This window comes from Poecilia mexicana, unplaced genomic scaffold (genome assembly GCF_051168715.1).
Source record: "Poecilia mexicana isolate PSO_F unplaced genomic scaffold, ASM5116871v1 scaffold_3, whole genome shotgun sequence".
In the NCBI taxonomy this organism is placed as follows: domain Eukaryota; kingdom Metazoa; phylum Chordata; class Actinopteri; order Cyprinodontiformes; family Poeciliidae; genus Poecilia; species Poecilia mexicana.
In genome coordinates this window covers 1,646,107-1,666,869 of record NW_028263372.1, presented here as the reverse complement: position 1 = coordinate 1,666,869, position 20,763 = coordinate 1,646,107, and the positions used below count along the sequence as shown (strand labels likewise).

At 38.8% G+C, this 20,763-nt stretch overlaps 1 protein-coding gene across 4 annotated transcripts in view; it reads left to right on the top strand.

The window, feature by feature from the left end:
- Window positions 1-20,763, top strand: part of LOC106906724 (serine/threonine-protein phosphatase 2A 56 kDa regulatory subunit epsilon isoform) — a 42,081-nt gene that overhangs the window by 12,003 nt on the left and 9,315 nt on the right. For 2 of the 4 annotated variants that reach the window (XM_088004030.1, XM_088004029.1), the window contains exons 2-12: window positions 342-502; window positions 7,721-7,917; window positions 10,593-10,694; window positions 11,156-11,248; window positions 11,360-11,490; window positions 12,171-12,230; window positions 17,897-18,005; window positions 18,478-18,531; window positions 19,083-19,133; window positions 19,217-19,336; window positions 19,424-19,551. In XM_088004030.1, coding sequence (XP_087860156.1) covers window positions 346-502; window positions 7,721-7,917; window positions 10,593-10,694; window positions 11,156-11,248; window positions 11,360-11,490; window positions 12,171-12,230; window positions 17,897-18,005; window positions 18,478-18,531; window positions 19,083-19,133; window positions 19,217-19,336; window positions 19,424-19,551 — 1,202 coding nt within the window. In that variant the 5' untranslated portion in view covers window positions 342-345. Of the gene's footprint in view, window positions 1-338; window positions 503-7,720; window positions 7,918-10,592; window positions 10,695-11,155; window positions 11,249-11,359; window positions 11,491-12,170; window positions 12,231-17,896; window positions 18,006-18,477; window positions 18,532-19,082; window positions 19,134-19,216; window positions 19,337-19,423; window positions 19,552-20,763 lie in introns of all 4 variants that reach the window. The other 2 variants (XM_088004031.1, XM_088004028.1) reach the window with 1 other exon arrangement.

The following is a 20,763-nucleotide window of genomic DNA, read 5'->3' as shown; positions in this document are numbered from 1 at the left end:
CAGTGGATGTAAAGATGAAATGTGAATGAAAACTATGAATGAGAATATAATAGGAATACTTTTTTTAACGTTTTGTTGGCTCTAGTGGCCTTTATTTGAAAGTAGTTCAACAGGAAAGTGGGTAATGAGAGAGGGGGAAGAAATGCGGTAAATGTCGCCAGGCTGGGAATCGAACCTGCTACCACCACCACGAGGACTAAGGCCTCAATACGTGGGTCGTGCTTTGCCCCATGCGCCACCACAGCACCCCATAATAGGAACACTCTTTATTGTCCTGCAAAGGGAAAATTCAGGTGCAACAACAAATATGTAACCTCCCACCTTGATGTCTCTCCTAGCAGGGCTATGTCCTCGGCACCCACCTCATCTCCGTCGGTGGACAAAGTGGACGGATTTTCTCGGAAGTCTGTAAGGAAGGCCAAACAGAAGCGATCACAGAGTTCGTCCCAGTTCCGCTCCCAAGGCAAACCGATCGAGCTCACGCCTTTGCCACTGCTCAAAGGTGAGAATGACCATGTGTTAAGCTGAAAACAGGATATTAATTGCAGCCAATCCTTTATCTAGAGCTAGCTATTAAAACCAAGTTCTTCTGTTCAGAATTGCTTGCAAAAATAGCTCTGAGAAGGCCTGAAGTAAATGGCTTTCTATGTCTTCTCAGATATAGTCTGATTGAAGTCACCAGTGACCTCACTGAGCATTATTACACATGCTTATTGAAAGTCATTTAGGGGCTAACTCACACATGGACTGTAAAAACTGTCCACTGGTAATCTTTCCAGAAGGAAAATCTTTTCTGTTTCTATTATAGTCCCAAACCTCCAGCAGTGTCGAACTTTTATATCCAATCTTTCTCTAACGTGTGTTGTGCCACTGCAATAACTGACATAATGTGATTGTTGGGAGTCAGAAATCTGGAAACCAAAATGTTGTACCAATCTCATGTGGTGTCATCAAATTTGTTGGGAATCAGAATTCGCCTTGATATTTGGCTTTTGTAATTATTAATAATTGTGACCGATAATTAATTATTAAATCATTAATAAAATGAAATATTGATGAAATTGGGGCACCAGCCTGTATCTCTGGAGTCATATGCCAAACTTAGTCTCTGATGAAGCAATAAATTTAGACCACTGGCAGAAGAAACTCTTCATACAACAAGGAATTGTCACTGACGCACTTATTTCTAATTAAGTCTTGAGTACAAAACACCACAACTTTATAAATGAATTATTCTGTTAATATCCTCTTTCCTGAACTACTGGCAAGCAATTTAGCTACTCACAAAGAAACAAAAAGGGATAAACTAATTAAATAAGAAAACATAGAGAAACCAAATCTGATTTACAGAATTTTAAAGGCATTACAACAGTTTCGTAGAACAGAGTAGCCTCACACTTTAGGGAGGGAGTATCAAGACCAAAGAAAAAGGTGAGGTCGTCAGGTCACTGTCCAGTCTCCGACCTGCCCACCACGTTCAGACAATAGGTCATAAAATTTGACTCACTTTGAGCTGATTGTTAGTAAGGTCAAAGTAGAGGTGGGCGATATCAACAACCCTTACTTTGATATCACAATACATTTTTAAATAAGTCAGTAAAGGTATCATAAATGATATTACACATTTTCTTCTGTTTTGTGGAGGGGCATTTATATTTTATTTTTTTAACTTTCCTTTATGAAGTCACTACATTTAAAAATTTCTATACAAAATCACACAATGTTTAATGAGTCAATCAAAATGCAGAATATATAAATGAAAATGTAAGTGAACAAAAACCAACCCTTTCTTTTGAAGGGGGAATTTTGGCAGTGATGCCACCACCAGCACAAGGAATGCTTAGGAATTAATTCTAATCAGTTTGTGAATTTAAAAATGGAATCAAATGTGATGTGTATGGAAAACGTTATGACCGCTGCCCAGTAAGAAGTGGTGTGAAATGAACAAAGCTTGATCACAGTAGGATAGCGATAGAAAATGTCAAAATAGTCGAGCAGGATTCTGAGACCTCACTACTCATCAGCACATTACTTCTGATTCGCCACATAATCTGACTGTGCTCTGGGCTTGAGGCAATGTAATTACAATGATAAATCCAATGAGGAGCTGTGGATTGCAGTCAATAAACAGTTTAATATGGGGCAAAGTGCTCATTTCCCAGCAGCAGAGTTGGCGTTTTCCATTCTACCTTTTATTTACCTTGAGTTATCATAAGCTGACCAGCTAACTGTTTATGGTCTGCCCTGTGTTCTCTTCTCTGTTCATATCTGTTACGACAGTTGTTAGTTGAGCATACCTTTAGCAAAGAGATTAATTGTAGAACTGATTTACTAATCTTATGGATGATTGATTGGATAAATAGTTAGGTCATTGAATGTGACTACTTGCATCATATGTGACTATTTGTTAAGAGGATGTGAGTGAAACGTAAAACAAATCTTCAAATTATAACACCTTTCCAAAGTATTCAGTCTGAAGACATGCCCTTTATTCCACAAGGAGTGTAAATATTGTAACTAATACAAATTTCTTCAGATTGGTTGATCCTGATGCTATAGGCCAGACCTCCTGTAGAGGTCAGTATTACAGTGGGTCTGAAGAAGCCTCCAACTGAAGAAACTCTGATGCAGCTGATGCTGAGTTTTGTCGTTAATGTTCTTTATATTATGAAACATTAAATAAAGAACAACAATCTCCAGAGGTTCTAGAACAAAACCAGTCTTTTTATCAAGTAGTTTAGGTGAGGGTCAGGGGGTGAAGGATAGGAGGATGCTGAGTTTGTTCCTGAACTGAACCTGTTGTTCTCCCATCCGGAGACTAATGGCACATGTGGCAATGTGTATGCAGCCTGTTGCAGTTACTTCTGCTTGTCTCTTGTCTTTTTTCTTTTTACTTTTTATTTTTGCGACTTTTTAATTTTTTCTACATAATTTAATTTTTCAATGTTACAAGAAGCTCATTTTTCAACTATCTTTTTTTTTTCTTCTCTGTTGAGATGCTTTTTATTTTTTTTTGCGGTGCTGGTCACAACTTGGCTGCATTGCTTACAGCAGGGATCAGCTGATTGGATGGAGCTGGCCGGCCACAGAATTCCCCTTGGAGATCTGGAGAGCACCTTGAGGTTGCAGAGAAGGAAACAGAGGAGAGCAATAAGAAATAAACAACAAAGGTTTACGGAGAAGAGGAGATACAAGCTATTTCTCCGCTCCTTTATCATGGGCAACGTAAGATCAATGGTTAACAAAATGGAGGAATTAACAGTGCTGGTCAGGAGACTGAATGAGTACTGGTGTTTTTATGGAGACATTCCTGATGCCAATGTCTCCATCGAGGGCTACCGGACTGTTCTGGGCCAACAGGGATTACACCAGGAGCAATCACCTCAAAGAAGGTGGCTTGCTATTATAGTAAATGACCAAAAGGAGAAGTGTGGACTTAAGTTTACCATAAAATAAACCAAAGTTTGCTGCTCCAAAATAAATGTTTTACCCCATGCAGTGTGCTGTCAAAATATTGCCAAGATGATCTAAGATCTCCCGCACTCATCATCTGAGAAACAGCTTTGCTCAGTACAAAGTTCTCAAAAATGTGAGCTCTATTTAAGTGACTAAAACCCTCTGCTCATCTTATAAAATGAGGGTTGTCATCTTCGATCTTCTAAAGGGTCCAGCATTGACTGAAGTCCCTTCCGATGTACGGTCACGTGGTTTTCAGATGTTCGTTTTCGCACAGACCTTTCACAGCTCACAAGACTGAGCAAACCAACCTCCCCCTCCCACTGCAATAATGTCATGATGTTCTTTGTGTGATGTACAACAGAATTAGTAACCGTGGCAGAGAGGAGTTCTCAAGTTCGTCGTTGGAGGAGGAAATCATGATTGTCAGGCTGAAAAATCTCATTTTGTTTTCCCCTCATCATTAAAAGAAAAGGAAAAAAGGGGAGGCTTTGTTGAGCAGTTTTCCCACTTCATTGGACCAGAACTGAGCAGAAGGAGTTATAGCCTCATGGCCTCCGACAACTGCTCCTCAGAGTCTGCTCTCTGACTGAAAAACATGTTCTGTCCTACCTTACGCAGATAGTCAGAACAGCAGGTCATGGAAACTGAGTAGTGCTGCTTTCCACATAAATACGCATGAAATTCTGACCAACCACACAATAGGTTCACATGGAACCTGGGACGAAAAGTTCACCTGTGGTATTGTGACAAGAAGGGCCAAAGAACATGAGGCTGAGAAGAAAATGACACGATTTTCATTACGCAGCTGCAGCGTTGAGAACAGATCTTGGCAGTTCGGCTCAACCAGACAGAGCTGTTAAGGCCACACCTTCTCTGTTGTGGGCCCATATTGTTGCTTGGCTGGTGTTGTCAGGATTTCCCCACAGATTTAGTGTCTACACTCTGGCGCCCATGTTTGAGAGCAGATCTGTCTCCAAATTCACTGTGCAACAAGCTTTAAAAAAAATGAGGAGCTAAAATAGGTGCACAATGCTGCCCAGCCTAGCTTCTCTCTGGGGCTCCTCTCCAGCTCTGTGTGGCCAATGAAGACCACCGACATGCTGCCGTCTTCCCCACCATGCCCGTCCTCCCTTCAAGAGAAACCCGATCCATGTGGTGTCTCTTTACATTTTTCCAACTCCACTCGCCACAAACAAGTCATCAGAGGAGACTGGATTATTTAAGCCTCTTGTCCATATTTTGCACAAATTAATTCCCACAGTCACATTCATGACTGCCTGTTTCAGCTGTTGGTTCCTACTTGAGGAAGGAAATCTGATTAAGTGAGTTACAGTTTGCATTGAAGGAGTCTTGTGAACACGTAGCTGCCAGCATAGCATGGTGTGTTAAAGTTAGCCTCTGCTGTCAGGAGCTGTCTTCTACCAGACAACCCTGTCCGTCTCTTATGTGTGCAAAGGTGAACTTGAAAAGGACTAATGGAAAACAGCTGCTTTTTATAAGCATTTAGAAGTAAAGAGCTGGCTTCAGTCTGAGTAGTGCATTTGATCATCATTCCTGTTTGGGAAGGTTTGGGTTTGGAGCAAAGTATGTGGAACAAGACGGTCATCTTCATCTTGTAAGCAACTAAACGTTAACTAAAGTTTTGTGTAGTTATAACCCAGATATGTTAATTCATTGCTTCTTTAATCGTTGTTACAGTAAGAATGTTTAAGTTCCTGAAACAGCCTTGTTGCTTCTTCAACCATTTAAAATCAAAGCTTTCCTCCTACAGTAACCTTTACCAGCTTATTCATCAAAGTGTAACTTTAACTAAAATTTGACTCAAAGGTTTTAAAGATAAACCCTGCTGTCTGAGATTCTGTTGGGTAACTTAAACGTCTGAGTCAGACACCAGAGTTGACAGACCTTGCTAAAGTCATTTGGCAAGTTGAACATGAAAAAATTACCTTGAGTTGTTTATGTATTGGCTTTGGTCCGTAGTAAAAACTCTTAAAAGGATCTTAAAATTTTGCACAAATTATTACCTTTGCGTATTTCTCACTTGTCAAAGACGTAATCACAAGTCTATTTTTGAGACATTTGCTTAGAAATGATCGTCCCAAAATAAATTCAACATATCTAAGCAGCTGCAAGTTTTGCTTGAATGATTTGAGTCTAATAAAGGTCCCTCTTACACACAGGTTACCCCAGAGGAGTAACACTCAGTACGTTTGTTACGAGGTCAGAGTAAACTACACACAATGGAAAATGAAAGCTAATCTTTCGTCTCAAAATTTAGTAAACATTAAATAAATTTTTTTTTTTGAAATAACATAACAACCCAAAACTTGTACTTCAAAGTGTACAAACTGCCCATTAACTGTCCCAATATGATGCTGAAAAAAGTCCCTTTCACATGAGTTCCACAAACACTGAAGCACAACCTCTCCGTTATGGATCACTTTGTCCTTCCAGTCTACACAATTCCCAGATCATTCCCACAACTTTGATGTTGTAGCTCATTGACCTGGGATTGTGCAATAAAAGGGATGAGATTTAAAAGTAGCAAACCTTCATTAGAATAGGATAGAAATGGCCTTTATTGTTCTGGTAAGGACAAACTCTGGTGTAACAGCAATAACAGATATAGAAAGTTCACATAGAAAGTTCTTAGTATTAAAAACGATATATTAGAAAATGGACTGATTATAATAATATAATGTACAAGACTATAATAGAAAATACTGTTCAATTGAAACCAAGGTTTTAGGTGGACCAGAGTTCACTTTTTTGTTCTGCATCAGAGTTCGATTGTACATTCAGACCTCCTCCAACAAACCAGACTTTCGAGACAAGCAAATTAGAGTTTAATTACAGTGGACTGGACCGGGTTAGTGGGAATGATGAACTCTGCCCTGGTGTGTTTAGGCCTGTCACGATAACAAATTTTGCTGAGCGATTAATTGTCTAAAAAATTATTGCAATAAACGACAATATTGTTTCAAGAGCTTTTGACACTCATTTAATGGAAATGACTAATAATGCATGCGATTTCCTGCCATAGATAGATACACTTTATTTTCAAAAGAACACACAACACTGGAACTAATAAACTAAATAAACAAAACAACCAAAAACAAAAATAAAATGGATTCTCAGTCTCCATTAACAAAAAACTTATTTGAATAAAAACTAAACAACATAAAGCCGAAGTGGAAATAAATACTGCATTCAACCAAACGAGTGCAGATTATGAAGTCTGTATACTATATTGCCTTTCAGTAATCACTAGATTTAAATAGAGAAGGCGGGCACATCCGACTACCTAATGCAATAGTTCATACTACACGATGTTTTGCCCCCATTTTCTCCTTCCGACAATTTTAGATCGTTGGCCGTTCTGATTGTCGATGGTGATTTCGTGACCGATCATCCTGTAGTGTGTGGTGTGTTACGGTAGGTCGTTGTGGCCGCTCCGATCTAAATCGGGGTTTTTCCCCGACTGGGAGCTTAACGCTGCCTTTGAATGTGACAGGTAGCCAATCGGAAAGCGCGGATTCTCCTCCGTGCTTTCTGCGGGGAAATAACGTGGGGCCGACAACTTGTGTAGTGTGAGCTGGACATTACACAAAGGAAATGAGAAAGGGAGGGTCAGTGGAGAACACCGGAGCTGAGCCTTTTTTCATTCAGTGTCATCAACAGAAAGGAAAAAACGGCAGGAAGAGACAATAAAGCCAATAATTAAAATGAGGTCGATGGGTTTAATTTATTGTGCGATTAATTGATTTATTGTTTATCGCGACAGGCCTAGGTGTGTTGTTCAGGAATCCTGTAGGTTAGCTACAGTAAGCTGAAGAGGATCACTGGGAAAATGTCAGGATGGATGAAAAACTCAGGTAGCTTTAGTCATCCACAATGGTCATCCACACCCCCACTATTCTTTATTATTGGAACATTAGTGTTCTATCTAGCAATGATAAATAGAAATGGGTGTATCAGATTGGCAATCAATGGGATGTGCAATTAAGATGGGTCCCAATTTAAAATGTACATAATTTGCATGTGTATCGACTGAACATCGAAAAATAAAATCGCATACTATTATAGACATTAGCAAGTTCTGTGTTCCAATACTCCCCCTCACTGTGCAGAAACATTTTTTTAAATACAAGTAAATTTGCAATATTGTAAGGAAATGTGACTTTATCTTCTTGTACACTTCATCTTCTGTTTCTTTAGTTTTGTCTCACTGTTGCTTTTTGTGTTTTGTTTGTGCTTGCAGACGTTCCAGTACCAGAGCAGCCGGAACTGTTCTTAAAGAAGCTCCAACAGTGTTGTACTGTCTTTGACTTCATGGACACGCTGTCGGACCTGAAGATGAAAGAGTATAAGCGTTCAACGCTCAACGAGTTGGTGGATTATGTGACTATCAGCCGTGGCTACCTGACAGAGCAGGCCTATCCAGAAGTTGTCAAAATGGTAAGTAGGTCAATCACACACTTCTGCTTAGTTCTGGGTCACCTAAAAGCACGCATGCCTTTGAGTTTCACATTTTTCCTACAACTCTTATTGTTCCTTTCAGTAGCATATTTCCTATAAAGTAGCAGCTAGATAAAAAGCACTGCTTCAACGACGCCACCCTGGCATGCAGGGTTTCTTTTTTTCTGTGGTGAACTGATTAAAGGAAAATTTAAAACTTCTAAAGCAATTAAATGTTTAATGATGGTCAAAATATAGAACTTTTAACTCCTATTTTGGGTTCATATATGTTCATATCCAGGGGATTCAATGCTGAGATCCAATATCAATATCAAATCACCCATTAATGTTTGAATAGCCCATTGTATCATAAATACCCACTGCATTATAGGCAAAGAACAATTAGGCCGATATTGCATACATGAGCCAGTAGAATAATGATAATTGGGGGTGTTTTCATTGTCTATGTAAAGTAGTACATTAGCAGGCTAAGCGGTCATAATAATAAAGTCGGAAAAGCAACAAAAAAAAAAAATTCTTATGTGGAGAACTTCTGACAAAAGAGCATTTTTTTACTCTAATTTCTACCATTCCTTAAAAAAAAGAAAAGAAAGAGGAAGTTAAGAAAAAAAGGTTTAGTGCATCCTAGTATAAGACTGTGAGACTGCTGTTTGAGTGACATTCATTAAGAAGATAAAGATCTGCTGTCAGATCTGCTGGTTATTTTTTATTTCCGTTATGTCAGACATGAGAAGGTGAGTTTTCTTCTTCGGCTCCTCTAACTAAATTTTCTCTGACGCGAACTGCAATCATAGCGCAGTCACAAACTCCAGATGGCTTTTGTATGAACAAAAATTATGACAAAGTGACTGTGCAATTATTTGTCTACTTTGAAAGCAGAAGTGATCTGCTTTGGGCCAAATATAGATGAGGATTTGTGGACCTAATGTGAAGATTTTTTAAATTATTTTTTTTTTTAATTAGTGACTAATATGTTTTATGGTTGTTGCCATAAAACCATGCAGTTGAAGTCTTTGTATTGATACCACACTGAAGCCAGATACATTTTATTCTAAAAGACGGAGGTACTTTTCATCCCATATATGAAAACAGATTTTCTTTCCATTAAAATTGCAGCCACTAACCCTAGATCAGTGGTTCTTAACCTTTTTTGAGGTACCGAACCCACCAATTTCATATGCGCATTCACTGAACCCTTCTGTAGTGATAAATAAAATATGATTTCCCCCCCCCGCCCCCCCCAAATTCAAGACATGGGGGTGACCCAACTAGACTTTAGTTGGGTCACCCCATGATCACGAAGTCTTCCTAAAAGGTAGAGTCTCTGACAACAGTTCTTCAAAAGTCAGTCAGTGTTTTCAGCAAAGTTGAGCTGACTGTCCAGGAACGACTCAAGGTATGTAAAATTTGCCACAGTTTCAACAGGTTGGCCATCGAGAGAAACTGGAACCACTTTAAGGTCTTGTTTAGATCATTTAATTAGCTCTACATTCTTAAGAGAATGAAAAATTAATAATAAATAATAAAAACTTTGCGGTATTCTGACTTAGTAATGTAATTATATTAGTTGTGTTACCACCCCCACGGCACTAGAGGCAGTAGTAGTAGAGCCCGAAAAGATGCAACTAAGGAGCAGATTTAGAAGTACACCGAAAGCTACAGAATTTGGTAAAAACTGTGAGCTTTGCTGAAGTAATTAAAGACACAAGTTCAAATCCATGCTGAGAGTGGAACTCCTTCAATCAGTGCTCCTCCACAGCACTGATTTGCTAAGCAATGCAACGTGATCCTCTACGGCAAGTGATAGCAAAGAGGGAGCGTCATCATGACTTTACACAGTGTGTCTTTACCTCCGCGGCAGAGGCTCTGCCGAACCCCTGAGACCGACTCATCAAACCCCTGGGGTTCGATCGAACCCAGGTTAATAATCTAGGCCCTAGATTCTAGGGCCTAGATTATTGTAGCTCCACTTCCCCATATTTTGCATGTAAGTTCACTTTGAACTGTGCCACACCACAACTTTCCTGAAACACCCAGATTTGTTGATGTTCTTGGTCCTGACTTCTTAAGTGTATCTCTACACTTGGTCTAATGGCCCCACAGCTCCCTTGTTCTGGCACCATTGTATTAGGTCCACAACACACTTTGTGTGTTTTAAGTGGAGATAGAATAATAAATAGAATTATAATCTCTCTTTATTTTCATCAGAACTCTTGCTGCAGTGCTGAAGGCTTTTAATTATATTTTGTGAACTTCCTGATAGTAAAGAATTCCAGTAGACCAGCTTTGAGGTAACATATGCATGGTCTAGTTTTTCAGCATCACTCCTGAACAGGGTGCTATTTCTAATTTTGGCAATATTTCAGAGATGGAAGAAGAAAATCCTAGAAACTTGTTTAATATGAGATTTAAATAACATCTTGGTCAAAAATAACACTGAGATCTATAACACTGAAAACAGTGTTCCCAAGTAGCCTTAGAATGTGAAGATTTCTCATTTAATGAAAAAGCTGGAATCTTTCAGACAGATGAGTTCTAAACCGGCCTGGCTTACGTTCGTACATATTTCTTGGAGAACATTGTGATCAACTGTATCAAGATGATTATTTTCTCATCTATGAATGCTTCCTATGCTTTCTGTTTGCCTACTCCAGGTGTCTCATAACATATTCCGGACCCTTCCACCCAGTGATAGCAATGAGTTTGACCCTGAGGAGGATGAGCCCACACTTGAGGCATCTTGGCCACATTTACAGGTAAAAGATATGCATTGTCAAACAGAATGTCTTAATTTGTTTATAAAACGAAAATATTCAAAAATATGTTGAGAAAAGAATTCTGAGCTCAGCTTGTCCTTCTTGAATGCAAAGGAAACTGAAGTGATTAGTATTTTCTTCTAGTCTTTACAAAGCTAACCAGTAGTGTGCAGCAAAAGGTGTGTGTGTGTGTGGGGGGGGGGGGTTCCATTTGGCTCCTGTACTGCTTTAGAAGCCTCCAGTTCTTTGTCTGGCATCTCATTAAAGACATTAAACTGCAGATAGTGCAGTGGAGAGTTCTGTGGTATGGAAACTCTTTTTTTTTTTTTCAAACCTTGCTGCTGGTAGCCTGCCTCCTCTAGATGACGAGGAGAAAACGTGATTGTCATGCTCACAGCACCTGCTTAGATATGCTATCTGTAATGAGTTATAATCTTTACTTTCTTCCAAATCTTTTTCAGTTGGTTTATGAGTTCTTCATTCGGTTCTTGGAGAGTCAGGAATTCCAGCCCAGCATTGCCAAAAAGTACATAGACCAGAAGTTTGTCCTACAGGTGAGTTTCTACCGCTGACTGTCCTACTTCTCTTCTCATTTCCACTGCTTACCAGTTGCTTCAGTGTCCTTTCTTCTTCACCACATCACTGCTTTTGTTCCCCTCAATCAGCTTTTGGAGTTGTTTGACAGCGAGGACCCTCGAGAAAGAGACTATCTGAAGACAGTCTTGCATAGAATCTACGGGAAATTCCTGGGGCTGAGGGCTTTTATACGAAAACAGATCAATAATATTTTTTTACGGTGAGTTTTTCTTGATACATTTCTTTACTTCTAACATTTTCATCTGTCTCTGATTATCTTATAATGAGACATTTTCAGTTTAAAAATATACACTGCAGCTATTTTGTTGTTGTTTAATAAATTAACACATGTGCAGAGCTCCAGGATTATCAGTCTGAGTAATCTGAAGGATAATGAACCATCAACCTGTCGCAGCAGATCAATATGTTCTCTGAACACATGCTCCCTCTGAATCCTTCAGTTACCAATGTTCTCAATCAGTTCTAAAGCATTCCATGATTGCGCATCTACTTGTGTACTTCTGATTGTCTACACACCTTGATCACCTCAAGAATAATCAAACTTGACCTATTTGGAGTTAATCTGCTGATCTGTCTCCATTTTCTTTAACATACATTTCAGCGCACAGACCGATGCGAAGTTACATCTTTATGTGAAAAAATCTGAGGAAATTTACTATTTACATATGAGTGAGATTTTCCCATCCTTTTATTTTTGTTTTATTTATTTTGTGTCGTATTGTCTGAGGTTAACTTTGGTTCAGTTTCATCGTTCATCAAAGTTTGTTACTGTGTGCAAAACAGTTTGTGTGGCTGCCGCACATTTTCATTGCAGGTAAACTGTTTATACATGAGGCCCTTGATGTTTACCTGTTTGCTATGTTTTACTCTTTTCTCTAGTTTTGTTTATGAGACGGAGCACTTCAATGGAGTGGCTGAGTTGCTGGAGATCTTGGGAAGGTATGTGGAAATCTGCAGTGAAGGTAGTTCTCTGTAAAGTGTACTAAACCCCTACATCAACCTTTTTTTGACAGATACTGTCATTTCATGTATGTTTAATTATATGTTGCCTGCTCAACAACAAACCTGCTGAGAAGAAGACTCTAATTGGCAGTGACCAAAGTCAAATATTTGCCACAGGCGACATCAACTCTTGCCTGAAACTGTTGCCTAAGGATAAGCCAACACTAATGTCATTAGTGCCAACTAGTTTGGTGCGTTGGTCAGTTTGCCAAAACAATGTCAGATTCTGTCATGTTCTCTGGTCCCCTGTGTGATCTGGCCAGTGATTACATATTTAACCTGATGCTGTCATTCAACCGCTGGTTATCTAGGGCAGTGGTCGCCAACCTTTTTATTACCGCGGACCGGTCAAGACTTGGAAATTTTCTTCGGCCCAGGGTGTGGGGGAGGGGTTGAACCGTCAGATAAAGCTTCTGCATGTTGGTGTTCCCGCTAAAACCTGAATATGCCCAATTTGGGTTGTCTTGGCCCTTTTATCACAGCCTGTGGGGTTTTCCCTGACTGGGAGCGAGAATGCAACGTCATCTTTTATCCACCACCTTTTCTTGTTGTTACGCCTTAAAATGAGTCCACAAACTATCACTATTGCTTCTACATTGTCATCTGTGTTTGGTCATTCTAAATTCCTGTATGCTATGTTGGGGGTTTTACTGAATTATTCTCTGGAATTCCTATCTGCACTTCTTTTAACTGTCTGCACTTCTTTTGAACTTCTAATCTAGTTTTACTCATCCTAGTTGCAAAGCACTAAAACCACAATTTTTTAAATCTTAAGTTTTTTTTAAAAAACATTTGATTAAGATATTGTGGGACTTAACATTCATGTCGACACTGAGAGTGATGGCCTAAATGTAGCTTTTAATGTTATTTTAGACTCAATTGGCTTTACCCAAAGAATTCAAGGTCCTGCCCACTCTTGTCGCCATACTTTAGACCTTGTGCTGATATATGGCATTGAGTCTAAAGAAATAACTGTATTTCTTTATAGCTCTGTGCTTTTTGACAATTTTTAATAACCTTTGATTTTATTTTAACTATTTCAAATCTGACAGAAAATTTAATTATATCTTTATCAGACGTTACTGTTAAGTCTTTTAAAGGATCTCTTTAATTTCCTTCCATCTCAAATTGTTGATCTTGTTCATGGTGTTACTTCCTCGTGTAGCATTAGACAATGTAGTGTCCTTAAAAAAGAAGGTAAGCATCTAGAGCAACCTCAACCTTTTTCGGGCCAGCGCCCCCCTAGCCTTTATCCAGGTCCCTCACCGCCCCCCACCAAAGAATTTGCAGGCTACTTTGCACTGACCATTATTTTATCATTAATATTACTATCACTATTGTAGATGTTTTGATTTTTATGCTTGTTTCTGTATTTATCAAAAATAATTTCCCAGAGAACAAAAAAGCCATGGGAATAGAAATTATTTTCACAGGTGTTTACAAAAAATGCAATTAACATTCAAGTTAAAATCGGTAGGCCTAACAGCAGCCAATCAGAGTGGAAAAAATATTCTTATTTTGTGCCATTTTCTAGTTTTTAAATCTTGCACAAAATGATCAGATAAAAGTTGTACAACATGCCAGTTTAAACTTTGAACTATTTGCAGAACGACTGAGCTCTGCAACATTAAAACATGGATAGAACTATAACTATATTAATCATAGCTCTTCTTCTCTTCAGTGTTTCTGTTTCTGGTGGTGCAGCTCTGTGCTGCCTTCAGGACAATGGGACATCAGAGCATCATCCACAAAATTCCTCTGTATTTACTTTAGTTTTTTCTTAGTTTATTCTTACATTTTGTTCTTCATTCATTTCCATTTAGTTTCCTTTGATTAGTAATTATCCTCTCTTGGTTTATTGTTATGTCCACTTTAGTTTCTTTCCTGTTGCTAGATTTATTTTATCATTTATTGACCATCAGTAATCTTCACTCATCACCTGCTGCGCCGCCTAATCATCATGTGTTTCACATCATGTGTTGATTTCTCACTGTTCAGCGTCGGATTCTCTGTTTTTAAGCCATAATTCACATCTAGTTCGTCGCTCCGTTTTATGTCCTGCTTCTCCTGTTTCAGAGTTTTGCGCAATGTGCGCGTCGTTTTTTTTTTTTTAACCCTCTAAGGTGCAGGGCGGTCGGGAAACGTATCGATGGGGAAAAGACAGACTGACATAAACCTGTTAAAACAAAGGAAACAATTTCTGCATTCTGATTATTGAAATTTAAAAGTGCTGTGTTGTTCTATCACCCCCGTTTCATACCGGACCACTTACAGCTCCGGTGTTAAAATGAACGCTCTCTATCGGGGTTTCACCCATGGAGGGATTTCTTTATGTAAATGGGTTCATTTTTCAGAGGGATACACAGTGAGGGTATCGTGATTTTAGCTACCAGTAGCAGGAGAACAGAGCTGTGCCAAGAAGCTAACAGAAGCTAACAAACACTGAATAGAAGAAGAGCTGCCATGTATATTGTTGCAGCCAAGCATGGTTTAATGTTACACAACACAGTTTTACCAAGTTGCTCAGTCTAAACTGGCATTGTTGTGCATTTAAAGTGTAAAGTTTACCTTCGACCAAACGCCCCCCAAAGGCATCCCAGCGCCCCCCTTTTGTAAAAATGTCCGCTAGCGCCCCCTGCCGTACTCTGAACGCCCCCTGGGGGGCGGTACCGCCCACGTTGAGAACCGCTAATCTAGAGGAAATTGGCTCCTTTGTTTAATTCAGAACTTAATTCTTTGAAGTTTTTTTTTAAACATTTATTTATTGATTTTAACAGGAGAACAAGAAACATGCATATATTCACTTACAAAAACTTAAAATTTAGACCTAGACCAGACAAAAACCCAAAGGGCATATACACAGGGTAGGGGAAGAAAAAAAAAGGGGGGACGAGGGGGGTGGTTGCAGCAGACCCTCAATTGACCAACCAACGTAAACATCAGTTTGACTCACCATATGACCTTATAACCAATCCTCTTTCCATCCATCAAGTTGGATATCATTTTGGCACAGCCAAGTGTAAAAGACAGACGAGACCACCCAAAATTTATCAAGCTTATTCTTAGTAAAATAACTGATTTTCTCAAGTGCAAAGTAGAACGTCATTTGTGTGGTCCATTGTGAAATTCCACATAATGTCCCTTTCTTCCAAGAGAGTGCAATGCAGTGTTTAGCTTCCAAAAAGGAGACATAAAGTAAGGATCTCAAGTTGTTTGGGATAACAAAGTCTTCAGGATAAATATTCAAGATGCACATTTTAGGATTCAAAGTATCGATGGGGAAAAGACAGACTGACATAAACCTGTTAAAACAAAGGAAACAATTTCTGCATTCTGATTATTGAAATTTAAAAGTGCTGTGTTGTTCTATCACATTGGTCAGATGATTACCAATCATCTGACCAATCACAATCAATACATCCTTCCAAAAAGCCAACACTCGAGGACACGCCCACATACAATGAAATAAAGAACCTTTTTGGGAAGTACATTTAATGCAAGTGTCAGGTATATTAGGGTTAAAATTATGCAATTTAACTGGAGTGATGTATTGCCTAGTCAGCCATTTTTATTGTAATAATAATTTGGAATTTGTGTTAGCAGATCGTATTCTTTGAAGTTTTGAAATTAAGAGCAATTTTTGCATCCCAAAATCAAACTTCAAAATCACTAGTATTTATAGCTGTATACCATTTAGCCATTTATTTTCAAGTTTTAGATGGTCTCATTATTTATGAAATGTTCATCAAAATCTCAAATCAAATTTTATTTGTTTAGCACATTTCAGCATCAAGGCATGCTTTTAGACCTGTGCGTTACACCTTAAAAACACAAAAATACAAAGTCATAGAAACACAGTCAACATTTAGTGTGATTAAGAGCAAATGAAGTAAAAGTACTTTAGACTGAAACCCAGGCACAGCCAGGCTGCTGGGACCAACAGGACAACATGGCTGACCTTTAGCATTGCAAGCAGGTCTCCAGTGTTTCAGTCCTATGGCTCATGAGCTGGCCCAGTCCCAGGCCCATTTCTGCAGCTTCTGATCTTAGCCTTCATGCTGCTGAGGTTTGGAACCAAGCTGTTCACACCACCTAAACACACATCCATCCTCACCTAAACTAAAGTTCACTCTGGCCTTTAAGGAACTTTTATTACCTTTCTCGTTAATGAGTAATCAGAACCTCCATGCATCATGTTTGTTCTAGAACTAGAGCACAGACACGCACACACGTTTGCGTGGCTATCTTTGTGGGGACTTTCCATTGACTTCCATTAATTTCTACAGCCTAAACCTAACCCTTATCCTAAACATAACCATTACATACCTAACACTAACCCTAACCAAAACTCGATTCACACCTTAGTCTTAAATCTAAAAATAGCGTTTCCCCTTGTGGGGACCAGGCTTCTGTCCCCATAAGGAGTAGTGGGTCCCCACAACGTATGTGTCAGGAAAATGGTCCCCACAAGGTATTGCAAACAAACACACACACAGCTTCATCCTCTCTCTCCATCTACGTTGATTTAGAGGAGAAATGTTTTGAAGTAAATATGGAAGATTAAATGGTAAGAATTATGTGTCAACTCGAACTCTGGTGCCAGCAGATGCTTATGGCAGCAGCAGTTGGAGTCTAACAGAATAAATGCTATATCAAGTTGTTACATTGAGCCAATGATGACCATCAGTATGTAATACTAAATCATATGGAGAACTGCTTAATAATCTGAGTTGAGGCATGGTGGCTGATGGGGGTGGGGTGGAAAGTCTGAAAAGATTTTTCATTTTTGATGATAAACAGTTAAATGTTGATTAAAAAACTCATAACTTACATAGAACTAATCAACAAAGCTGATTAAAGGATGGTTGCTCCTCTCAGTCTCAGCCTGTAGTTTGAGAAAAGTGAAAATATAATAAGTTGTCTCTCCTGTATGTGGCACGAGTCCCGCTGCTGCGTCCAGCTCTGTCAGCTACTGCATGTTGTGCATTTAGTATTTCCCAGACTAAAAGAGGCTTGAAGAGTAAATGAGTTCTTAGTGAAATTAGCAAGTATTGAAAGAGTACTTTCTAATACTAAGAGTACTTTCAATACTTGCTAATTTCACTTAGGACTTCTTGGAATAGGTTACATGGGAAATATTTTTCTTTAAAACGACAGGCTCTAAGTAGTTTCTGTTTTCAGACAGATGGGTACATGAAATTGTGTCTTTGAAACTATTGCTGCAGACGATCCATCTTGGTATTTCATTGTCAGACATCTTAGAATTTTGAAAAAAAACAAAAAACAGATTGTTTTTCTTTATTATTTCATATGTAAAGTTTAAGAATTGAATGAATGAGTATTATGTTTGTACTTAGATGATACGGGCTAAGCTAAGGGAGAGATTGAGAGAAATTTATATGGTAAATACAGTTTCATTTTTTGGGTTTACAGTTTTAGACTGTAAACAGATTTAGTTGAAATTTTTAATTTTCCTAAAGTGAACTTTTTAAATATTCATATAATCTCTGCTCATTACTGACTTTTTGCATTATGAGCTGCTAACATAGCTGTCTTTGTTTCACTGTTTAATGGTGCTTTTGTCTCGTCTCTCTTTCTGCCAGTATAATCAATGGTTTTGCTTTGCCGCTGAAAGCAGAACATAAGCAGTTTCTGGTTAAAGTGTTGATCCCCCTTCATACTGTCAGGAGCCTGTCCCTCTTCCATGCACAGGTAATGTCTTTCTGGAACATTTTAACCTTGGTTACCTTTTCTTGTCAATTTGACACTGATTGGACTGTTTTATTTTGCTGCTTTAGATTTTATTATTTAAAATCGTTTTTAATTTTTACTGAACTCTGATCAGTCATGTGTTTTTTCAAGTGATATTCTATTACATATATCTTTGGATATTATTGAACTTACTTGATGCCTGTTCAGGGGCAAGCACCAGTTTTGAAACTTGAAATGTTTTGATTATAAACACTTCATTTTTAGGTTTTGTTTAAATAAAGTTTTGGTTCTGGAGGTGGAGTGAACTACAAATTTACAAAGTTGGGAAACAAACAGCTTCTGAATCTTTGATTTTCTTATCTCTTGAATAGTTGTAGGTTTTATCAAACCAACTGGATGATTTAAACTCTGTATTGTACCTAACTTGTTTGAAATAACTGGTATTAAAGCTTGAACTCTTCTCTTTTTACAGTTGGCTTATTGCATTGTACAATTCTTAGAGAAAGACCCGACATTAACAGAACCAGTAAGTATCACTACACGTCTTGTTGAATATCTGAAGTGAATATACAGCTGGCTTCACACCAGCTATTCACTATGTTTCTATCATTGCTAAATGGAACACTAATGTTCCAATAATAAAGAATAGTTGGGGTGTGGAAGACCATTCTGGAGGACTAAAGCTACCTGGGTTTTTCATCCATCCTGACACTTTCCCAGAGATCCCCTTCAGCACTGTCAGCTGGTTCCTCGCCATCCCCACCCCACCCTGCCCTGCCCTGGCGGGAGGCCCACTTTTCCTACTTGACAGTCAGTCTCAGACGTGGTGGAACTGACTTGACTGAGTTTTGTTGGCTTGATGGAACCCACAGAACTGAGCCTTCTGCAAAAAGTAAAACTGTCATTCTTAGATGGGACTCTGAGGTTACCATTGAGAATATCTGCTGCTTCAGATATTCTGGGGCCTTCTTCTTGTTGACTTTCCTAAAACTACTCTCAAAGTTGTGTAGCTCCACACACACTGCAGTTAGAATAACAGAGAACTGAAACTCAAGTCCATTTCCATGTTCTCTTCAGGTCATCAGAGGCTTACTGAAGTTCTGGCCAAAAACGTGCAGTCAAAAAGAGGTAAGGCTGCTGAAGGAAAGGAAGACTACTTCTCTATACACACGCTCGGTCAATAAGTAATGCTCTCCTCTGTGGTGGTTCAGGTGATGTTTCTGGGAGAGCTGGAGGAAATTCTGGATGTGATAGAGCCCACACAGTTTGTAAAGATCCAGGAGCCGCTATTCAAACAGATCTCCAGATGCGTTTCCAGCCCACATTTCCAGGTTAGTTATGTCCCGTATAAACCTGACTGGGCTGTTTGGATCTGGAAATGATTATGTGTGTGTGCGTGTGCGCGTGGTTCCCTGCAGGTCGCAGAGCGAGCTTTGTACTATTGGAACAACGAATACATCATGAGTCTGATTGAGGAGAACTCCAGCGTCATCCTGCCCATCATGTTTGCCAGCCTGTACAGGATCTCGAAAGAGCATTGGAACCCGTGAGTCGCCTTGCACACCTAACATGAACAAACTGTCTATGGAATTATTACACAAAACGTGAGATAGATCTGTCTGCAAATCAACAATAGGATTTGTTCTAGTTCAGATTACAGTGTTCCCAAAAATAATAAAAACTCAACTTTCTCTACCCTGCTGACCAGATATCAGTTAGAGGCTCAGCTATTTTTGATTGATCTTTCTATTTTTCATAAATAATAACTGGATCATTCTTTTGTATTGTCTATGGAACATTTATTTGTTGTTTGGTCTGGCATTAAATGAGTGATAATGTAAATTCCTGAACATTATAAAAAGTGAGGAGTGGAATAATCCTCCAGTGACCATGGGGGAGGGAGTTTGTCGTCACTTTGTCTTTTGCTAGGAGACCCAGCTTAGTTTTTATGTAATGAGTTAAATCAAAGTAGATTCTTGGTATTTACTGGATGAGACATTGATATGTCAACATGTTTTTCTCCCATGACTGACTGACATTTTAAATAGAAAGTTATTTCTTCCAGTCGATTATTAGCATGGTAGATCACCTGGCTCTACCCCCACAGCCGTAAGCGTAGCTATTTGTAGATTGTTGTTTTTGTACAATTAATCACTATACCTAGCTTTGTAAACTTGAAATGTAAATATGCACGCAGTTGTAGTTCTTGCAGGAATGGCACTCTTAACAAGGCCCTCCTTCTGCAGCACTCTAACAATTAAAATGCAAACAATTATCTGAATTTTGTTTTCTTTTTGTAGCAGTAAGCGGGTAACGTAGTCTCAGCAGCAACTAAGGGAAACTTACTGCACTACACACATATAGATGTACTAGCACATTTGTTCAGGGGACACTGACGGATATATTTTATTCTCAAGTTCTTATTTGCCCTCACCCCTTCATCAGTAGCCATTCTAACTAGCTTTAGAATTCATGACGGACTCTGGCCCTGTCTCAATACTTGCACTTCCTCCCTCGTTCTGCCCTTGTCTCCTTCAAATGCGGGTTCATGTTGAAGGGTTTAAGTGCAAAAAGAAGAAATAAAAAAAGAATAGTCACAAACTAACTGAAGAAAGTAAAATAAAATGTCACAATTGCAAGACAAATTTCAAATCTTAAATTAAGATATTAACATATTGGTATAAAAATTCAACCTTTGTGATGTTGCAATGTTTAAGCACTCTTAAATAAAATTATTTCACTTTAAAAATTGATTTTT